This window comes from Trichomycterus rosablanca, chromosome 17 (genome assembly GCF_030014385.1).
Source record: "Trichomycterus rosablanca isolate fTriRos1 chromosome 17, fTriRos1.hap1, whole genome shotgun sequence".
Classification (NCBI taxonomy): domain Eukaryota; kingdom Metazoa; phylum Chordata; class Actinopteri; order Siluriformes; family Trichomycteridae; genus Trichomycterus; species Trichomycterus rosablanca.
The window spans coordinates 12,329,428-12,349,269 of NC_086004.1; the positions used below are offsets into that span (position 1 = coordinate 12,329,428).

General features: G+C 41.4%; 1 protein-coding gene across 2 annotated transcripts in view; it reads left to right on the plus strand.

Annotated features, from left to right (window-relative positions):
- The window catches only part of prkacba (protein kinase, cAMP-dependent, catalytic, beta a), a 30,869-nt gene extending 12,377 nt beyond the window's left edge, over positions 1-18,492 (plus strand). For both annotated transcript variants that reach the window (XM_063012319.1, XM_063012320.1), the window contains exons 2-10: positions 8,836-8,897; positions 8,987-9,115; positions 11,194-11,292; positions 11,403-11,485; positions 12,736-12,862; positions 12,953-13,048; positions 16,445-16,567; positions 16,658-16,822; positions 18,355-18,492. In XM_063012319.1, coding sequence (XP_062868389.1) covers positions 8,836-8,897; positions 8,987-9,115; positions 11,194-11,292; positions 11,403-11,485; positions 12,736-12,862; positions 12,953-13,048; positions 16,445-16,567; positions 16,658-16,822; positions 18,355-18,480 — 1,010 coding nt within the window. In that variant the 3' untranslated portion in view covers positions 18,481-18,492. The remainder of the gene's footprint in view (positions 1-8,835; positions 8,898-8,986; positions 9,116-11,193; positions 11,293-11,402; positions 11,486-12,735; positions 12,863-12,952; positions 13,049-16,444; positions 16,568-16,657; positions 16,823-18,354) is intronic.
- The last annotated feature ends 1,350 nt before the right edge of the window (positions 18,493-19,842 follow it).

Sequence of the window (19,842 nt, forward strand, 5' to 3'; positions counted from 1 at the left end):
ATGGTCCTGAAGTTTTCATACTCTGATTAAAAGTTATTGTTTTGTAAACCGGAGTGATCCTCGACTCACACACCATATAAACAGTAAAATTCTACAGTAATGATCGCAGCTCTGCTCCTACCGCCTCGTGAAACGCTCGCATTACAGACATTACACCGCTGTTGGACTCGTTTCACTTTCCAATTTCCAATGTCCACACAGCGGACATGCTGACGTAAAACAAAAGATCGGGTTATGATCGGCATTAGTAAAGCCGATTTCCGATCAGTTATGCCTTGATCGGGACATCATATATATACAGTGGGGCCAAAAAGTATTTAGTCAGCCACTAATTGTGCTAACTGATTGTGCAAGTTCTCCTACTTAGAAAGATGAGAGAGCTCTGTAATTTTCATCATAGGTACACTTCAACTATGAGAGACAAAATGAGAAAAAAAAAATCCAGGAAATCACATTGTAGGATTTTTAAAGAATTTATTTGTAAATTATGATGGAAAATAAGTATTTGGTCAATAACAAAAGTTCAACTCAATACTTTGTAACATAACCTTTGTTGGCAATGACAAAGGTCAAACGTTTCCTGTAAGTCTTCACCAGGTTTGCACACACTGTAGCTGGTATTTTGGCCCATTCCTCCATGCAGATCTCCTCTAGAGCAGTGATGTTTTGGGGCTGTCGCTGGGCAACACGGACTTCACAAATTTTCTATGGGGTTGAGGTCTGGAGACTGGTTAGGCCACTCCAGGACCTTGAAATGCTTTTTACGGAGCCACTCCTTTGTTGCCCGAGCGGTGAGTTTGGGATCATTGTCATGCTGGAAGACCCAGCCACGTTCCATCTTCAATGCTCTCACTGATGGAAGGAGGTTTTGGCTTAAAATCTCACGATACATGGCCCCGTTCATTCTTCCCTTAACACGAATCAGTCGTCCTGTCCCCTTTGCAGAAAAACAGCCCCAAAGCATGATGTTTCCACCCCCATGCTTCACAGTAGGTATGGTGTTCTTGGGTTCTTCTTCTTCCTCCAAACACGACAAGTTGAGTTTTTACCAAAAAGTTCCATTTTGGTTTCATCTGACCACATGATATTCTCCCAATCCTCTTCTGGATCATCCATATGCTCTCTGGCAAACATCAGACGGGTCTGGACATGTACTGGCTTAAGCAGGGGGACACGCCTGGCACTGCAGGATTTGAGTCCCTCTCGGCGTAGTGTGTTACTGATGGTAGCCTTTGTTACTTTGGTCCCAGCTCTCTGCAGGTCATTCATCAGGTCCCTCCGTGTAGTTCTGGGATTTTTGCTCACCGTTCTCATGATCATTTTGACCCCACGGGATGAGATCTTGACCCCAAGGGAGATTATCAATGGTCGATCCTGGGTTCGATCCCCAGGTGGGGCGGTCCGGGTCCTTTCTGTGCAGAATTGGCATGTTCTCCATGGGTTTCCTCCAGGTGCTCCGGTTTCCTCCCACAGTCCAAAAACATGCAGCCAGGCTAATCAGAGACACTGAATTGTCCCATAGGTACCTAGCCCGCTAGGATGCATAAAGCAGTGCATTGTAGTGCCGGTCCCAAGCCCGGATAAATAGGGAAGGGCATCCGGCGTTAAAAACTGTGCCAAATCAATAATGCAGATCACGATCCGCAGGTGACCCCTAACGGGAGCAGCTGGGGAGAGAGATAGATTAGGTAGGTAGATCTGTAGGTAGATTTTACCACTGCTTTAATATAGTCAGTATTGCAGTGGGAATGGTTTTCCCAGTATCACTGGGCACAATGCAGAAACACCCCCCCCCAAACCTCAGACACAGACATTGATGTCTGTATGTAAATTCCCAACTGCCTGAAATCACCACAGTGGAATCTGGTTTCAATAGGCTCGCACAATGCCACCTGAGAGCCTTTGTATTTCTCAATATGACAAGCTGGGCGGCACAGTGGCTCAGTGGGTAGCACTGGCACCTCACAGCAATATGATCCTGGGTTCGATCCCCAGGTGGAACGGCCCTGGTCCTTTCTGTGTGGAGTTCACTATAAGGCTGGGCGATTTTCACGATTAATTCGGTTAATTCGAATAAACGTTTTCACCCGATGTTAGAATGTGACAATCGCGATTGTTTACATACTTTATATTTTAATTAAAATACCAACATGTTACGAGGCAGAAACTGAGCAGACGCTCACAGAATATATATCAAGGAAAGTTTAATATCAAAAAGGCAAAAACAGTGTTAGACCATATTGTTAGAAGCAGATCTTAGACCTCCATCCACCCCCCAGTCACAAGAGGGCAAAATCAAAGCTGAGCAGAGTGATTACTTGATGCCCCCCCCCCCGTGTAGATACTGATACAGACTCACTTCAGTGGTTGAAACAGTAAACAGGCTTGTGTTCCTTTTAAGAAAACTGTAAAGAACTGTTTGTGGTTGTGCACTTTTCTTAATGTAAGGAGGTTATGTTGCACATTATTTAAAGTGAGTTGTTTGTGAGTTATTCTTATAAAGGATATAGCTAATTAAGATTTCTATTTTGTTTTAATTATTGTTAATTATTGTTATACAGTTATTGTGATAAAGTTTGAGTTCCTTGAAAGGATCATTATAGGTGGTGCTGTTACTATTTTTGCACTTCTGTGCTGTTACTATTTTTGCACTTCTGCAGTCTTTTAAATTAAAATGTAAAAAAAAAAAAAGAAATTTGAGTCTTTTTTCAATTGCATTATACAAGAACAAAAAAATCGAAATCGTAATCGAGAATCGGTAATAATTTAAAAATAATAGAGTTTAATTTTTTTGGCAAAATCGCCCAGCCCTAGTTCACTACTGCAGAATTGATTTCGAATGGGCTATTTACCGCTGCGCCACCCGAGAGCCTTTGTATTTCTCAATATCACAAGCTGGGTGGCACGGTGGCTTAGTGGGTAGCACTTTTGCCTTACATCCAGAAGGTCCTGGGTTCGATTCCCAGGTGGAACAGTCTGGGTCCTTTCTGTGTGGAGTTTGCATGTTCTCCCCGTGTCCGCATGGGTTTCCTCCGGGAGCTCCGGTTTCCTCCAACGGTCCAAAGACATGAAAGTGAGGTGAATTAGAGATACAAAATTGTCCATGACTGTGTTTGACTTTAAACTTGTGAACTGATGAATCTTGTGTAATGAGTAACTACAGTTTCTGTCATGAATGTAACCAAAGTGTAAAACATGACGTTAAAATCTTAATAAATAAATAAATAAATACAATATGACAGAAAGGTCGACTTAAATAAGGAAAGCGATGATCGGACTCTTTTACATGATGATTGATAACCCTCTGCATGACAAGCTCTGCTATCGTAGGCCAGTAAAGCTTTGGTGCAATTTGATATAGTTTATTAAAGATGTTCCAATACTGATGCTTGTCATTTTTTAATAGATATCAAAAGGGGCCTCCAACCAATATATAAGACCACAGACACCTCAGATATCCCTAAGTGCAGAAAAATCTTCAAACCCTGTTTCCAGAATGTTGGGACATTTTGTAAAATGCAATGAAAAGCATCATCTTCATTTAACTGATAAAAGTAGATGCCTTCCAATGTCCAGAAATTGCCAATCACTTTAAATTTGAATGCACAGTGGTTTCAAGCAATGCACACAGCATATATGCACACATCTCTATCTCTATCTCTATTTCCTCGGCTGCTCCCGTCAGGGGTCGCCGGCGGATCGTGATTCGCATTATTGATTTGGAACAGTATTTACGCCAGATGCCCTTCCTGACACGACCCTCCCTATTTATCCGGGCTTGGGACCGGCACTACAATGCACTGGTTAATGCATCCTGGTGGCCTGGTACCTATAGGACAATTCAGTGTTTCCAATTACCCTGGCTGCATGTTTTTCTGGACTGTGGGAGGAAACCGGAGCACCCGGAGGAAACCCATGCAGACACGGGGAGAACATGCAAACTCCGCACAGAAAGGACCCGGACTGCCCCACTTAGGGATCGAACCCAGGACCTTCTCGCTGTGAGGCCACCGTGCCGCCCACACAGCATCCACACATATCCTGTAAAAATACCATTTGAGTGAGTTGACAGAGTTGTTGACAGAGTTGTTGACAGAGGTCAAAGGAAAACAGAATTGTTTTAGCTAGAGGAAAGACTATGGTAACTCAAATGATTACTTTTTACAACAGTGCTAAGCAGAAAAGCAGATTAGAGCATGCAATACGTTAAACCTTGAGGTATCTAGTAGCCTCAGCTGGCTGAGAGAGGATGCTGGAATCAGATTAGTACTGACATCAGCTAAAAATCAGCTTTCTACCGAAATCTGCTAAAAAGAGAAAATAATAGAATCAGGTCACTTTCTATCTGTTTGTGATTCTTTCATTCATTCTTTCATCTCCTACAATGGTTGTATGAATAATTACACAAGGTCATGTGCAGATTATTCATTATAAGCACTGAAAGTCGGTCTGGTTTGACTTTCGCCTTTAAGTAACTGATCTTGACTGCAGTCACGTCTTTGACTGACGTGGTTTTTTTCAGTGGTTAGAGTATCTGCAGATAGACCGGAAGTCTTCTGTTTCCTTGTCATGTAGTTGTTAATGACACTGTAACTTAAGAGTATATATAGAGTGAGAAAAAACAACTGTAGTTATTATTTTATACTTTTAAAGCAATCGTTCATCTCATTCAATTTGTGTTCCAGCCTTGTATTAGTTAAATTATGTTGCTGTAAGCTTTATATACACAGATCAGCCATAACATTAAAAACCACCTCCTTGCTTCTATTTATCAGCTCCACTTACCATATAGAAGCACTTTGTAGTTCTACAATTACTGACTGTAGTCCATCTGTTTCTCTGCATGCTTTGTTAGCCCCCGTTCATGCTGTTCTTCATTAGTCAGGACCACCACAGAGCAGGTATTATTTAGGTGGTGGATCATTCTCAGCACTGCAGTGACACTGACATGGTGGTGGTGTGTTAGTGTGTGTTGTGCTTGTATGAGTGGATAAGACGCAGCAGTGCTGATGGAGTTTTTAAACACCTCACTGTCACTGCTGGACTGATAATAGTCCACCAACCAAAAATATCCAGCCAACAGCGCCCCGTGGGCAGAGTCCTGTGACCACTGATGAAGGCCTAGAAGATGACCAACTCAAACATCAGCAATAGATGAGCGATCGTCTCTGACTTTACATCTACAAGGTGGACCAACTAGGTAGGAGTGTCTAATAGAGTGGACAGTGAGTGGACACGGTATTTAAAAACTCCAGCAGCACTGCTGTGTCTGATCCACTCATACCAGCACCATGTCAGTGTCACTGCAGTGCTGAGAATAATCCACCACCTAAATAATACTTGCTCTGTGGGGGTCCTGACCATTGAAGAACTGGGTTAAAGGCAGGCTAAAAAGTATGTAGAGAAATAGATGGACTACAGTCAGTAATTGTAGAACTACAAAGTGCTTCTCTATGTTAAGTGGAGCTGATTAAATGGACAGTGAGTGTAGAAACAAGGAGGTGGTTTTAATGTTATGGCTGATCAGTGTCTATATACAAATATACATATATATGTTACAAAACCACTAAGAAAACAGTTACAATTTTTCTTTTTCTGGAATATTTACCATAAAGTAAATCAACTTGTAGATGTTATTGTGCGAATGGCACATGATTTTATAATATTATATACTAATACTGGTTGTTGCATACTTTTTATGCAATGATTTGCAGTCATTATGGTAAAGGAGTTTCCTAAAATGTTTAAGGAACAAATAAATTCAACACTTGATTGAGCAAACACTTTAAAATGTCTCTCAGTACAAGGTATTAGCTAACCTGCAAGTGGAAAGTTCACAGAGCAGTTACAAAAAAAACAAAAAACACAATAGGCAATAAGCTCCGTCATAATCAGCCTCAGTATCACACCCTGTGCAAAACGCCTCTGTAAAAAAAAAAAAGCACAGACGGCTAAAATCTGCAGACAAGCTTTCAGACAGAGCAGAACAATAGTCAGATGAAACAAAACTAGAATTATTTGGTATTATTTGCAAACGATCTAAAGAATTACACATCGCATAAGAACATGGTCGAAACATCGTCCCATGACAGTTATTTATAGTTAAACATTTAAAAGTTGTACTTAATATCTATATTTTGTTCTGGACTTTTTTATCTAGTCATATCCTATTACTGATCCGCTAAACCCGCTGCTGCTTGCACAACCCCCAATCTGATCAAGGAGAAGCAGATCGACACACACCCCCTCCGACCCTTGTCTAATCAGCAGTCGCTTTTTAATACCTGCCAGTGTTGGGTTTTCACACAAAGCCATATTGCATACAGAGAGACATGCTAGGCTCCATGCGATTGCCCCCCCCACCACCACACATACACTCACACACCAGCACATCACATATCGCAGCAGGAAGACTTTCCCTACCCACAGACATAGTCAGTTGTATTATTTTTTTTTTTTTGGTACGACCAGCCAGGTCATTACAAGTTTGCACCTACTTTGCAACATTAACAGTTTCCACTCTTTTAAAAAGGCTTTTCATCTTGAAGGGTTTATGTGATTTTATGCACATTCAGCCAAAATAGCATCATTAAGAACAGGCACAGATGTTGCATGAGAAGTCCCGGGACACAAGTGATGTTCTAATTCGTCCCTCTTGTTCTTCAGCCTTCATCCCGTTTTTCGACTACGGGGTCGGCATTTCCGGCTTCTTCCCGTTAGGGATTGCCGGCGGGATTTGGCACAGTTTTTACCCCGGATGCCCTTCCTGACACAACCCTCCCTATTTATCCGGGCTTGGGACCGGCACTACAATGCACTGGTCTGTGCATCCCAGTGGCTAGGTAACTATGGGACAATTCAGTGTCTCCAATTTGGACTGTGGGAGGAAACCGGAGCACCCGGAGGAAACCCAAGCAGACACGGGGAGAACATGCAAACTCCGCACAGAAAGGACCCGGACCGCCCCACCCGGGGATGGAACCCAGGACCTCCTCGCTGTAAGGCGACCGTGCTACCCACTTAGCGGCACGCCCATGTTCTAATTCGTCCTAAAGGTGTTTAATAGAGTTGAGGCCAGAGATCTGAAGGTGTTTATATAACTTGGCACAGAAGCACAGTTATGCTTGGCACCACAATCATGATGATATTTTTGTCTATAAGTGTTATCTGTTTAGCATGTTATCTGTTTGCAATAAATGTTGACATATTGGTTGTAAAATGCTTAAAATTTCTTTCTTCTCTCCTCCCCTTCCTAATTCTCTTTTCATTTGTGCTTAAATTATTCTGCAATCCTTGATGATCTCTAGAAGCCTTTGGTATGCACACGCTTTACATACTGCCCAGACTCTGAGAATGTGATATCACAGTTGTAATCTCAGGTTATACAAGACTGTCAAAGATAGATCATTATTCACTCAAATAAAAGGAAGCGTAATTGTTAGTTATCAAGTAGGTTTATTATATATTTTCTGGACACCCTTGCTTTACGACCATGTCTTATAATGGTAACTCAGTGGTCTTACCCAGTATCCCTAAGCTGTTCCTAATCAAGTGACCAGTAAGTGTACATTAAGAACAGACATATTAACTAATTAGAACCAGGATTACTTAAAAGTCTATCACATTCTCTTAGATGATGGCCAGACGTGTTTGATTCCTAGAACTGCCCCACTTGTGTTTCTTGTTGTGTCTAATTTGAGTTTGCATGTACTTAAACCATGTATGAATGAGATACAGTAATCCCTCGCTATATCGCGCTTCGACTTTTGCGGCTTCACTCTATCGCGTATTTTATATGCAAGCATGTCTAAATATAAATCGCGGATCTTTCACTGGTTCGCGGATTTCTGCAGACGAGGGGTGTGTTCGAAAAGCTAGGGCGCTCTCTACATAGACGCATTTCACGTCATCCTGTGCGCTTCCGATAAGGAGGCTGTTCCAAATCCTTCAACATTTCAACTTTATTTTCACTCAAAAACGAGTGAGCATCCGACGCTGCCTTAGTGATCAAGGCAATCCCAGAATTCATTGCGGGTCGGGTGCTCTTCTCTCACAGAAAAATAAACATGGCTGACGGTGCGGACAAACGAATGGAGTTCTTTTCAAATGTAAATAAAATATTACTGATTTTTAACTTGTATGAACTTGTACCGAGTGTTTTTATTTGCAAGTTCGGGCTTGTCAGGAAATGTAACTGTTATCGGTACATGAAGGGAGGTGTTATATTGACATGTTAGCGTGCTGTGCTACCTCAATCCATTGGTTTTAATGACAAGATGCTAAATGCTAAACCCGATGGAATCGGGTTATGAAAATAACCATATAAACACATGGTTTTTACTTCGCGGATTTCACCTCCTCACCGCGATCGAGGAGGGATTACTGTACTTTATTTTCACTGCTCTTCTTTTCTAAATAAATGCTTCTTTGTAGCTTTGAAAATGTGCCTGCAGTTTTGCATGCATTACATACACTCACCAAGTACTTTATTAGGAACACCATACTAATACTGGATATCAGTACAGTGTCCTGTATAGTGCATGTATTCCACATGATTTTGGAATCATTCCTTTATAAGTCAGCTATTCCTGAAAGGTTTGTAGGTGTACCCCTCCCATTCTGATGGTTGATATTTTGAATATTACTTGTAGCTGCTTGGCCATATCTGCTTGATTTTTTTTTTTCTCTTTTTTTAAAACAAATTTCACTCCTGTTGCATGATTGGCTAATAAATAGTTCCTTGCATGAACCGGTGTACATGTGTTCCTAATAAAGTGCTTAGTGAGTATATTTAGAGCATTGCTAACAATATTTATTCTTTTTTCTTTTTTAAAGTGAAAGAATTTTTAGCCAAAGCCAAAGAGGATTTCTTAAGAAAATGGGAATGTCCACCACAGGTAAGCGGCTGCTGTGTACGCCACTTATTCAATGACCGTTTTTCCATTTTTGCCAACTAAATTTTTCTCTTTCTCATTGATCTCCACAGAGCTCAACCTGTCTAGATGACTTTGAAAGACTGAAAACTCTTGGTACAGGCTCCTTTGGAAGAGTTATGCTGGTGAAACGTAAAGGAACAGAGCAATACTACGCTATGAAGATCTTGGACAAACAAAAAGTGAGTACACACAGGCCGTCTACAGCATCACCTCATTTCGGGAAACGTTGAAACGATCAGAAATGGAAATCTGTGAACATTAAGGAAATGGCAACCTTGGAGAACACTTGCACCTTTTCAGTACAGTGGTACCTTGTAGCTCGACGTCCTCTGAACTCAAAATCTTTAAAACTCAACACACTTCGTTAAGAAATTTGTACCCTTAAACTTGACATGTTCAGCTTTTTTTTTAAACTGTCAAATCCACTCTGAAAGCGTCCACATGTATCTGTGTTTAGCTGGATTTTTTTCTTGTTTCACTTTTAAACTTGTGTTACAGCACAAGTGCTGGGAAATTGTAAGAATGAGCTTTTCCAAGGGACTCTAAAATGCTTAACATAAAAAAAGAAAAGCTTGATGTGGCTTAATGTATTAAAAGAACTGCTCATAAGTTCTCTCCACTAATGAAATTCCTCACTCGTTGTTTTAGTACGATAAGTCACGTTAAGCATTGTGCACCGGCACGCTACATAGGATATAACTTATAAACTGACGTCCATTCTTGGAACTTTATCTATTCTGTATTCTGTAGGCGATATGGAAAAATGATCTGGCATTGGACAGTCAAATGTATGTGGACACCTGACCATCAATTCATTTGACATCCTATTCTGAAATCATATACATTTATCATGATTCCCTCATTTCTGCTCCTAAAAAGGCTTTCATTAAAATTCTGGGAAGTGTCTTTTTTTTTTCTTTTTTTTTTTTTCTTTTTTTTTTTTTTTTTTTTCTCCCCCTTTAGTGCATCCAATTGTTCAATTTGCATCGTGCTTCCTCTCTGTCTATGCCGAACCCTGCCCTGACCGAGGAGATCGAAGCTAACCCGTATCCCCTCCGACTGTGAGCAGCAAGCCGGATGCCTTTTGCCACCCACACATTTATGAGTTAGGCGCCACCTAGCGTTGCATGCGGAGAGACACACCTTCTTAAGGGCACTCTTCCCCATCCCTGTGCAGGTGCCTCTAATCAGCTGACAGAGGTCGTAATCGCATTCTGACGGAGAGAGACCCACATCCGGTTCTTTGTCCCGCCCCCCAACTGAGCAACCGGCCAATCGTTGCTCATACAGCCGCCCAGTTTCGAACCGGGGAAGCACAGCTGGATTCGATACCATGTATCTGGAATCCAGCTCTGGTTGCAGCGTGTGTTTTTACCGCTGCGCCACCTGAGCGGCCTCTGGGACGTGTCTTTAAGATTTTTTTTGACCAAGCATTTGTTGGGTCAGTTTTCAATCTGAAATTACATTTACATTTATTTCTCAATCTAGTCATTATCAAGTACTAATACTGTACTGTAGGGCAGTGATAGCTCAGTGGTTAAGGTACTGGACTAGTAAACAGAGGGTTGCCGGTTCAAGCCCCGCCACCACCAAGTTGCCACTGTTGGGTCCCTGAGCAAGGCCCTTAACCCTCAATTGCTCATCGTTTTTAGCTCATTGTGTAAGTCGCTTTGGATAAAAGCGTCTGCTTAATACTGAAAATGTAACTGTACTAATTGTGAATCTTCATGCAAATGAATATTCATACAAATATTAATGCTAATCATAAAACTTAAATGTATGAAGACATTTTGGCATGTTCTCTCTAATGATAGATAGATAGATAGACAGATAGACAGATACATAGATCACTTTATTAATCCCTGAGGGAAAGTCAAGTATTACAACAGCTCAAAGTACATCAGAAAAAAGAGTAAAGGCTCAAGGTACTTTACAAAAAAAATGTAAGCAAGTGAAAGAATAATAACTGAATGTTCTGTTATTGTTACATGTAATGGAATTGGATTTAATAATGTACACTTGTGACCAATGTATGTGGATACACCTCAGCTATTTTGGCTACACTCATTGCTATCAGGTGTATGAAATTGAGGTGTATTTCTGTTTTGGCCGTAAAGTATTCAAGCAGGTCTATATTTAACTTAATGACACCCCACATTTTCCTTAGGGGGAAGAGGGATACCAGCTTTTATACTCAACTGTAAAACAATCACACAATCCTAAACTTCTTTTTTTTTTTTTTTTTTGGCTTGTATAGGTGGTGAAGCTGAAACAAATAGAACACACATTAAATGAGAAGAAAATATTGCAGGCAGTTTCTTTCCCCTTCCTTGTCAAATTGGAATACGCTTTTAAGGTAATGGTCCTTACAGCTGTGAAACAGTTTCTATTTGTTTTCAATGATTCATTTCAATTTGAAGCTTGCAGTACATTTAAAACTGACATTTTTTCCCTTTTACCTTTCAGGACAACTCCAACCTGTATATGGTTATGGAGTACGTTCCTGGCGGTGAGATGTTCTCCCACCTTCGACGCATTGGAAGGTTCAGGTGAGTAAGTTTGCTCATTTATAAGAAAGGCCTTATCTAATTCACGGTCATTAAAATCACTGCACATACTGTAACATTCAAATTGTAAAATTCAAACTTTAAGGTTTGTGTTTAGCGATTTAACGTTTTTCATTCGTGTAGCATTCAAGTGTCTCACGTTTACTGGGTAATTTGCACTATTAGGCGGTCCTAGTGTATCCGAGCACCTTTAGAGTTTGCTGAGTTTATAAAGTAAGAAATAAACTCTACATAGATAAACAATCGGGAGCTTAATACTTGAGCATAATGCTTGTTCTTTTGAGGCGCAACACTATAGAGAGATGATCATGTGGGTAGAGAAGCACACTTTTCCATTGATTATGGAATCACCAAAGAGACAAAATGCACTCAATACTTAAACACATAGCCGCTCAGGTGGCGCAGCGGTAAAAACACACGCTAGAACACCAGAGCTGGGATCTCGAATACATTGTATCAAGTCTCAGCTCTGCCTGCCGGATGGGCTGAGCAGCCACACGAACAACGATTGGCCTGTTGTTCATATAGGGGTGGGATATTAAGCCGGATAGGGACTGTCTCATAACTGATGCAACTACGACCTCTGCTGGCTGATTGATGGCACCTGCAGAGATGAGGAAAGAGTGTGTGGATCAGGGTGCGTCTCTCCGTACACAGTGCTGATCCACATATGCACTCGTCAAATGTAGGTGACAAGATGCAAACAACTGCTGCCAACGTGTCGGAGGGGATGTGAGTTAGCTTCGTTCTCCTCAACCAGAGCCGAGGTCGGCATTGGTGGAGAGGAAGCATGACACAATCGGGCAATTGGACACGCTAAAGTCGGAACACGCATAAACAAAATAAACACATACTTAAACACATACATCAAACATTGTCAGCGCACAACACCACAGAAAAGTCTGTTCCACTAGCAATCCTACAGCAATTCAGTTAGCAATCGGTTAGTCAGAATGTTCAAGGTGTCGAAGTGTAAAGCAGCTAAAAGCACTGCTACGTAACTGAGCTTGGAAAACTCCCAACCACTCCTGTTGACGCAGAAGGGGGCGTGTCAAAACACGGTTGATAATTTTTGTATATGAGACCGAGTATTAAGGTAGACTGTGCTGTGTATTGTAGCTTTCATTTATTCTATTATTCAATTTTTGAATGTAGGGCCCTAATTATAACCCAGTTAGCTAAATGTATCCGGTGCACCGACCTAATCGAAATTTCTTTTTCCCAATCCAAAGCGAGCATCATGCGAGGTTCTACGCGGCTCAGATCGTGCTCACGTTCGAGTACCTCCACTCCTTAGACCTCATCTACAGAGACCTGAAACCTGAGAATCTTCTCATTGATCAGCATGGATACATCCAGGTATTAGAGTAAAATCCATCATTATTATTATTGTATCAGTTTATTTCATAAACGCTTTCGTAACATTTGGAATTGTGTCTCTAATTTTAGGTCACAGACTTCGGTTTTGCAAAAAGAGTCAAAGGCAGAACTTGGACGTTGTGTGGAACACCTGAATACCTGGCTCCCGAGATCATCCTTAGCAAGGTTTGACTAGCAGTTTCAGAATCTATGGGTCTGTCTGAAAATCTAGTGAGCTCTGTAAATAAACATCATTTTACGTCACCAGAGATGTTCACAAGTCACAAAATACGAGTCTGAGTCAAGTCACAAAATACGAGTCTGAGTCAAGTCACGAGTCTTTAGGCTGGAGTCCAAGTCAAGTCACGAGTCTTTAGGCTAGTGTCCAAGTCAAGACACCAGTCTTCAGGCTAGAGTCCAAGTCAAGTCACGAGTCTTTAGGGTAGAGTCCAAGTCAAGTCACGAGTCTTTAGGCTAGAGTCCAAGTCAAGTCACGAGTCTTCAGGCTAGAGTCCAAGTCAAGTCACGAGTCTTTAGGCTAGAGTCCAAGTCAAGTCACGAGTCTTTAGGCTAGAGTCCAAGTCAAGTCGCTAGTCTTTAGGCTAGAGTCCAAGTCAAGTCGCTAGTCTTTAGGCTAGAGTCCAAGTCAAGTCACGAGTCTTTAGGCTAGTGTCCAAGTCAAGACACCAGTCTTTAGGCTAGTGTCCAAGTCAAGTCATGAGTCTTTAGGCTAGAGTCCAAGTCAAGACACCAGTCTTCAGGCTAGAGTCCAAGTCAAGACACCAGTCTTCAGGCTAGAGTCCAAGTCAAGTCACGAGTCTTTAGGCTAGAGTCCAAGTCAAATCACGAGTCAATATAATATACACAAAACATATATTGGAAATGTAGCGTAGAAATAAACAAATAATGTGTACGTTCACATAAAAAAAGAACGGATTAGCATCTGTATTCTGCCGTTTTACTAAGTGCCTTTACTTTCCTAGTCATTGTGCAAATGAATGTAATTTCCATAACAAGAAGGTTCCAGTTAAAAGCTTAAACTGATACGTTTTGTTTTCATTGCAAAACAAAAGTGCACGATAAATCACGGCACAGCGGCCAAAATCCAAAACACAGCAAAATCATAACCACTGCTTACCTTAGCTTATGTTCTTCCAGATGCTATTACATTTATAACCGTGTGTCCCATTAGGAATATAATCCGTTATCTTGTAAATGTTCTTATAATTAAAAACCTCCAAACTTTTCCCAGTTGTGAAGTAAAACACCAACTCGTTAGAAAGCCAAACAAGTTGTTCCTGAGAAGTGCACTACGTAGGGTATTCCACCATTTTAAGTGAGATTCCAATCCAAACTGTGTAGGGAGTAGGGAGCGACGCTTCATCACTACGCCGGAAGCTGACTGTAACATTTACCCATTGCACGCGTTGCGGGTTAAGGCAAGGCAAGGCAAGTTTATTTGTATAGCACCTTTCATACACAGTGGCAATTCAAAGTGCTTTACATAAGGAAAAAAAATTTAATTAAAACATTCCTGAGATCTAAAAGCTCAGAAAGACTTCTTGCAAACATTTAGTTACAATTAAGACAACATGAAATTCAAACAAGAGAGATAAAAAAAAATTAAGGACATGAAAAATTAAAATAAATTATTGTACAGTATAACCTACAATTTAGGGAATATGAAATTAAAACAAGAGAGATAAAAAATTAAGAACATGAAAACTAAAAGAAAATATAGTAAAATATACCCTACAATTTAGAAGAGCATGAAAAACTAAAAGAAATATGGTAAAATGAGGGTAATGGCAAAAATTTCGAGCTCAATCATAGGCACAAGAAAAAAGAAATGTTTTTAACCTGGATTTAAATATTTCTACATTTGAGGAACATCTAATATCTCCTGGCAGTCTGTTCCAGTTATATGCAGCCCAACAGCTAAATGCTGCTTCACCATGTTTAGTTTGGACTCTGGGCTCAACTAGCTGACCTGAGTCCATGGATCTAAGAGATCTACTGGGTTTATATTCTCTAAACATTTCTGAGATGTATTCTGGGCTGAACCCATTCAGTGATTTATAGACCAGTAGCAGCACTTTAAATTCTATTCTGTAACTAACTGGAAGCCAGTGTAGAGATTTTAGAACTGGAGTGATGTGCCGGGGCGTCATTAGAGAATATTTATAATAATAATAATAATTGTATATATATTGTCACACGTTACTAATGTTAACACATGCTGACACTAGGGACTCATCAGAGTCATTTTTTGCGAGTCATTTGAAACGAGTCCGAATCGAGTCTGAAGTCGCTGTGTGTGCGACTTACGTGCGAATCTGACTTGAGTCCCCATCTCTGCTTCCTGCTGAGGTGCCTTATTTTGAAGCGATAATCTGACCAAATAACGAGGAGCATCCAATGCTTCCTTATGGCAAGTTCACACTACACGACTTTCTGATTTGCCGGGTCACTGTACAGTTCACACTACATGACTCTTGCACTCTGGAGTCTTTTCAGTCGGTGTATATTTCACACTACACGACTGATTGGCGATAGGGGGTTTCACACTACACCATCTATCACCAACTGGAATCGCAAGCAAGCTCCTCTGGTCTCCCAAACTACGTTTTGTCACGAAAACAAACACAAGAAGTGACGAAAGGTTTAATGATACATCGTCCAAAAATGCACGTCAACAAGTAGCGAGAGATCAAAGTTTGTGCACGTAAAAACATTTGCATGGGTTGTTGTGTAGTGAGTTGGAGGTTAATAAATATTTTTTGCAATGCAACGTTGATGTTTTGTAGAGAACGATAAGGTCAGAAATACTGTAAAACTTATGTGTGTGTGTGTGCCGGTGTATTACGATATAAACTGTATTAAGCCCCTGTCCCACCTTTTTACAACTCCTCCCCTGCGTTTCTCCTCACGCTGTATCTTGCGTTCTCATTGGCTGTTCGACACCGCATTCATTGCCAGTTGTGCAACTCAGATTGAGATATCTGACATGCTAGAAATCTCGATCCAGTCGCCGAGCGCAAACGCCGAGTTGCTCCCGAGCTGGCAAATCTAGCGCCGACCAGTCGCCGAGCGAAAATCTTGGTAAAAGTCGTGTAGTGTGAACTAGGCATTAGCGGTGAAGGCAAAGATTTCAAAGTTCTTTTCCAATGTAAATAAATTCTTTTTGATTTTTAATTTGTATAAAGGTCTACAAGTGTCATTAATTTGCTAATTTTGGCCTGTCTGTGACAATTTAAACATTAACCAGAGGGAGATATTAACTGGCATGCTAGTGGTTTGTGCCACCCCAGCCCATTGGTTTGAATGGCCTGAGGTTAACCGTGTTTGCTTAGTTAAGCGTAAACTGTGGTGATGTAATTGCTATTTAAGTAGGGCGTCTGAATAACTTGCCTTATAAGTTTGATGTCTTATTAGAATCCTCTTTACCTAGGTAGCTGCGTAGGTAAGCAGTAGGCAGCAAGGCAGCTCGCTAGATTTTCAGACAGACCCTACATTTTTATATTTGCAGTGATTAAAATTTTTACCCGATCAGGATATTGATTTGTTCTGATTGCTTTTTAGGGCTACAATAAAGCTGTGGACTGGTGGGCTCTTGGCGTCTTGATCTATGAAATGGCAGCAGGTTACCCACCCTTCTTTGCTGACCAGCCAATCCAGATCTATGAGAAAATCGTATCTGGAAAGGTAAAACGTATAAATAAAAGCAGGTTACATTACTTCATATAAATCAGTTATTTGGTTATTTAATCTAACCTCTACATATGTAACGTTCAGGTGCGGTTCCCTTCTCACTTCAGTTCTGATCTGAAGGACCTGCTGAGGAATCTTCTTCAGGTTGACCTCACCAAGCGCTTTGGCAATCTGAAAAACGGGGTCAATGACATTAAAAACCACAAGTGGTTTGCGACGACAGACTGGATCGCCATATATGAAAGAAAGGTAGGCTCGCTTGTTTATTTTTATTATTATTATTATTTTTAAATATTACCCGATTGTGCATCCAATTACCTGATTGCATCATGCTTCCTCTCCACTAATGCCGACCCCTGCTGTGTAAGGAACTTGGTTGCCCAGGGCACCTGTAAAGACAGTGAAGGAGCACAGAGATTGGGGCGTGGCTCTCCGTAAGCGAAGCCGACATCACACGCAAATCCATGGAAGTTTGGGTAAATAAGAATAAGATTGGTGGACTGCACACACGTCAGAGGGAGTGTGTGTAAGGCGAATATACACCCTTCTTGGATGCCGTCGGGGTCCACAGCAGGGGATTGGCTATGCTAAATTGGGAGAAAAAGGGGGTGAAAATGCATACAAAAAATACTAAAATCTCACTGGTGGCACAAGGTCAGTGGTAAACTGGGTCAAACTTCAATATGATTGAAGTTTAAGCTCAGCAGCAAGCTGTAAAAACCGAGCAGTAAAGAGGTACATTTGTTCAGTGCGTGACGCAAGGTAAGCGTCACCAGTCATCCCCAAATTGGGTTTGTCACATATTATGTGAAAGCAGTCTTAGTGATGAGTTTAATACTTTGATTCATGGAAGGTGGTTGTTGGTTAACCGTTTACCATTAAAGAACTTTTCTCCCCCTTTAGCGCATCCAATTTCTGCCCGTCAATCATCCTCTCACTAATGCTGGTCCCTGCTCCTGATTGGGGAGGACAAGGCTGCTCCACGCCCCCACCGACACGTGCACAGCAATCGAACATCTTATCACCCACACTTGACGAGTGCAGTGCAGTACCGCGCTGTGTACGGAGAGCCACACCCTCTACCGCACTCCTTCCCCATCTCCGTGCAGGCGCCACCAACCAGCCCGCAGAGGTCGTAATCGCACTAGTCTGAGAGAGAGTCCCCATCCGGCTTAATCCCGCCCCTATCTGAACAACAGGCCAATCGTTGTTCATGTGGCCGCTCAGCCTCAGCCGGCAGATTTGATACGGTGTATTCGAGATCTCAGCTCTGGTGAACAGCGTGTGTTTTTACCGCTGCGCCACCTGAGCGGCTGCATCCTTTTTTTTATTATCTTTTTTCCCCCCCAATTTTTCTCCCCTATCCTAGTCGTGTCCAATTACCCTGATTGCGTCCTCTATACTGGTTCGACCCCTTCACCGCCGACTGAGGACGCCTCTCAACTGACTTGCGCCCCCTCCGGTACGCAATCAGTACAGACTGCATTTTTCACCTGCACGAGTCGAGTTCATACACCGACGGGCACTATTCATCAGCCCTGTGCAGGCGCCATCAGTCAGCCAGCAGGGACCGCAGTCGCACCAGTTATGGGACCCATGATCCGACTCTCTACCCTCTAACCCTGAACAACAGTCAATCATTGTTCATGGGTAGAGTCGAGATTCGATGCGATGCATTCAGAACCCCAACTCTGGTGCACTAGCGTACTTTACCGCTGCGCCACCTGAGCCGCGGCTGCGTCCTATTTTTAAACAGGTTTCGACTGTGCTTTCTTTTTTAGGTGGAGCCACCCATTATACCAAAGTGCAGAGGGCCTGGTGACACAAGCAATTTCGACGACTATGAAGAAGAGGAGATTCGGATCTCGGACACAGAGAAATGTGCTAAAGAATTCATGGAGTTTTAGTGGCCAGAGACGTATTGGGATTTTTTTTTTAACTTTATTTTGCACTCCTTCAAGGTAAAAGTGAAGCTACACCCTTTTATGTTTCTCTATTGTTTGTTTTTCTTTCTTTCTTTCTTTTTCATTCCATAAAGTTGCGAGGGATCCACGAGTGCCATGATAAACGTGTGGCTTGTACCAAGCTGTATGTGGATTCTGGTATGAAATGCTGTTTCTCTTTCGGGCTGTGAAGCGAAGCATAAGACCACATTCTTTATTCGTTTTATTCTGGTTTTAAAGTACAGTATGATTTTAAGGAATGATGTGTACTTCCTCTTATTACTGTTTATAGATTATAAAAAGATTATAAAATTAAAGAGGCCAGTTACTATTATATGTAATTAAGGAAAATATTAATATTAGTCAGTGATAATGCACTTTTTAAGGATTGGTGCTGCTTGTTTTTGTCAGCATTTTTTTTCCCGTCTGTTACATGTTACATCAGTTCCTAAGCTGCATCGTATTCAGGACATATCAAACATTTCTGCCTCCACAGTGTGTGTGTTACTGTGTGGACGGAACATGTTTTCAGGAATGTATGTCTTCGTGTGTGTGTGTGTGCTAAAAATATTTAAATATTTTGAAAGATTACTTATCAGAATTATTATTATTATTATTATTTAATGAACAATGGCACACGGTAACAGGCAGTGCACATATTTGCTAAACCCCCAGTTACTAGAAACCTATGTTACATGTCCAGGTTTTGTGATGAGACCTCGTTCCACCTATAATCTATACAATTCAATTAAAAAAACAAACTAAAGTCTGTTTGGAGGGTATGAGATATAACTACTTTTAACCTTCCAGTCTTTGTAGTCAAATCTGAGTCATGGCTGAGGTAATACATCAATACGTAATGAGCAATACATCACATTTGCGTATTTACTCACTCACATCTGGGGGCAAATTTTCTTTTTGCAGTTTAATAGGTGGTAAGATAAACGTATCCATATCAGGTTGGTAGTAAATGTACTACTACTCAAGTGTTTATCTGCTGTACTAACAAAAATCTGGATTGGCAAGGCTTATACACCGATCAGCCATAACATTAAAACCACCTCCTTGTTTCTGCTTTCACTGTCCATGTCATCAGCTCCACTTACCATATAGGAGCACTTTATAGTTCTACAATTACTGACTGTAGTCCATCTGTTTCTCTGCATGCTTTGTTAGCCCCCTTTCATGCTGTTCTTCAATGGTCAGGACTCTCCCAGGACCACCACAGAGCAGGTATTATTCGGGTGGTGGGTCATTCTCAGCACTGCAGTGACGATGACATGGTGGTGGTGTGTTAGTGTGTCATGTGCTGGTATGAGTGGATCA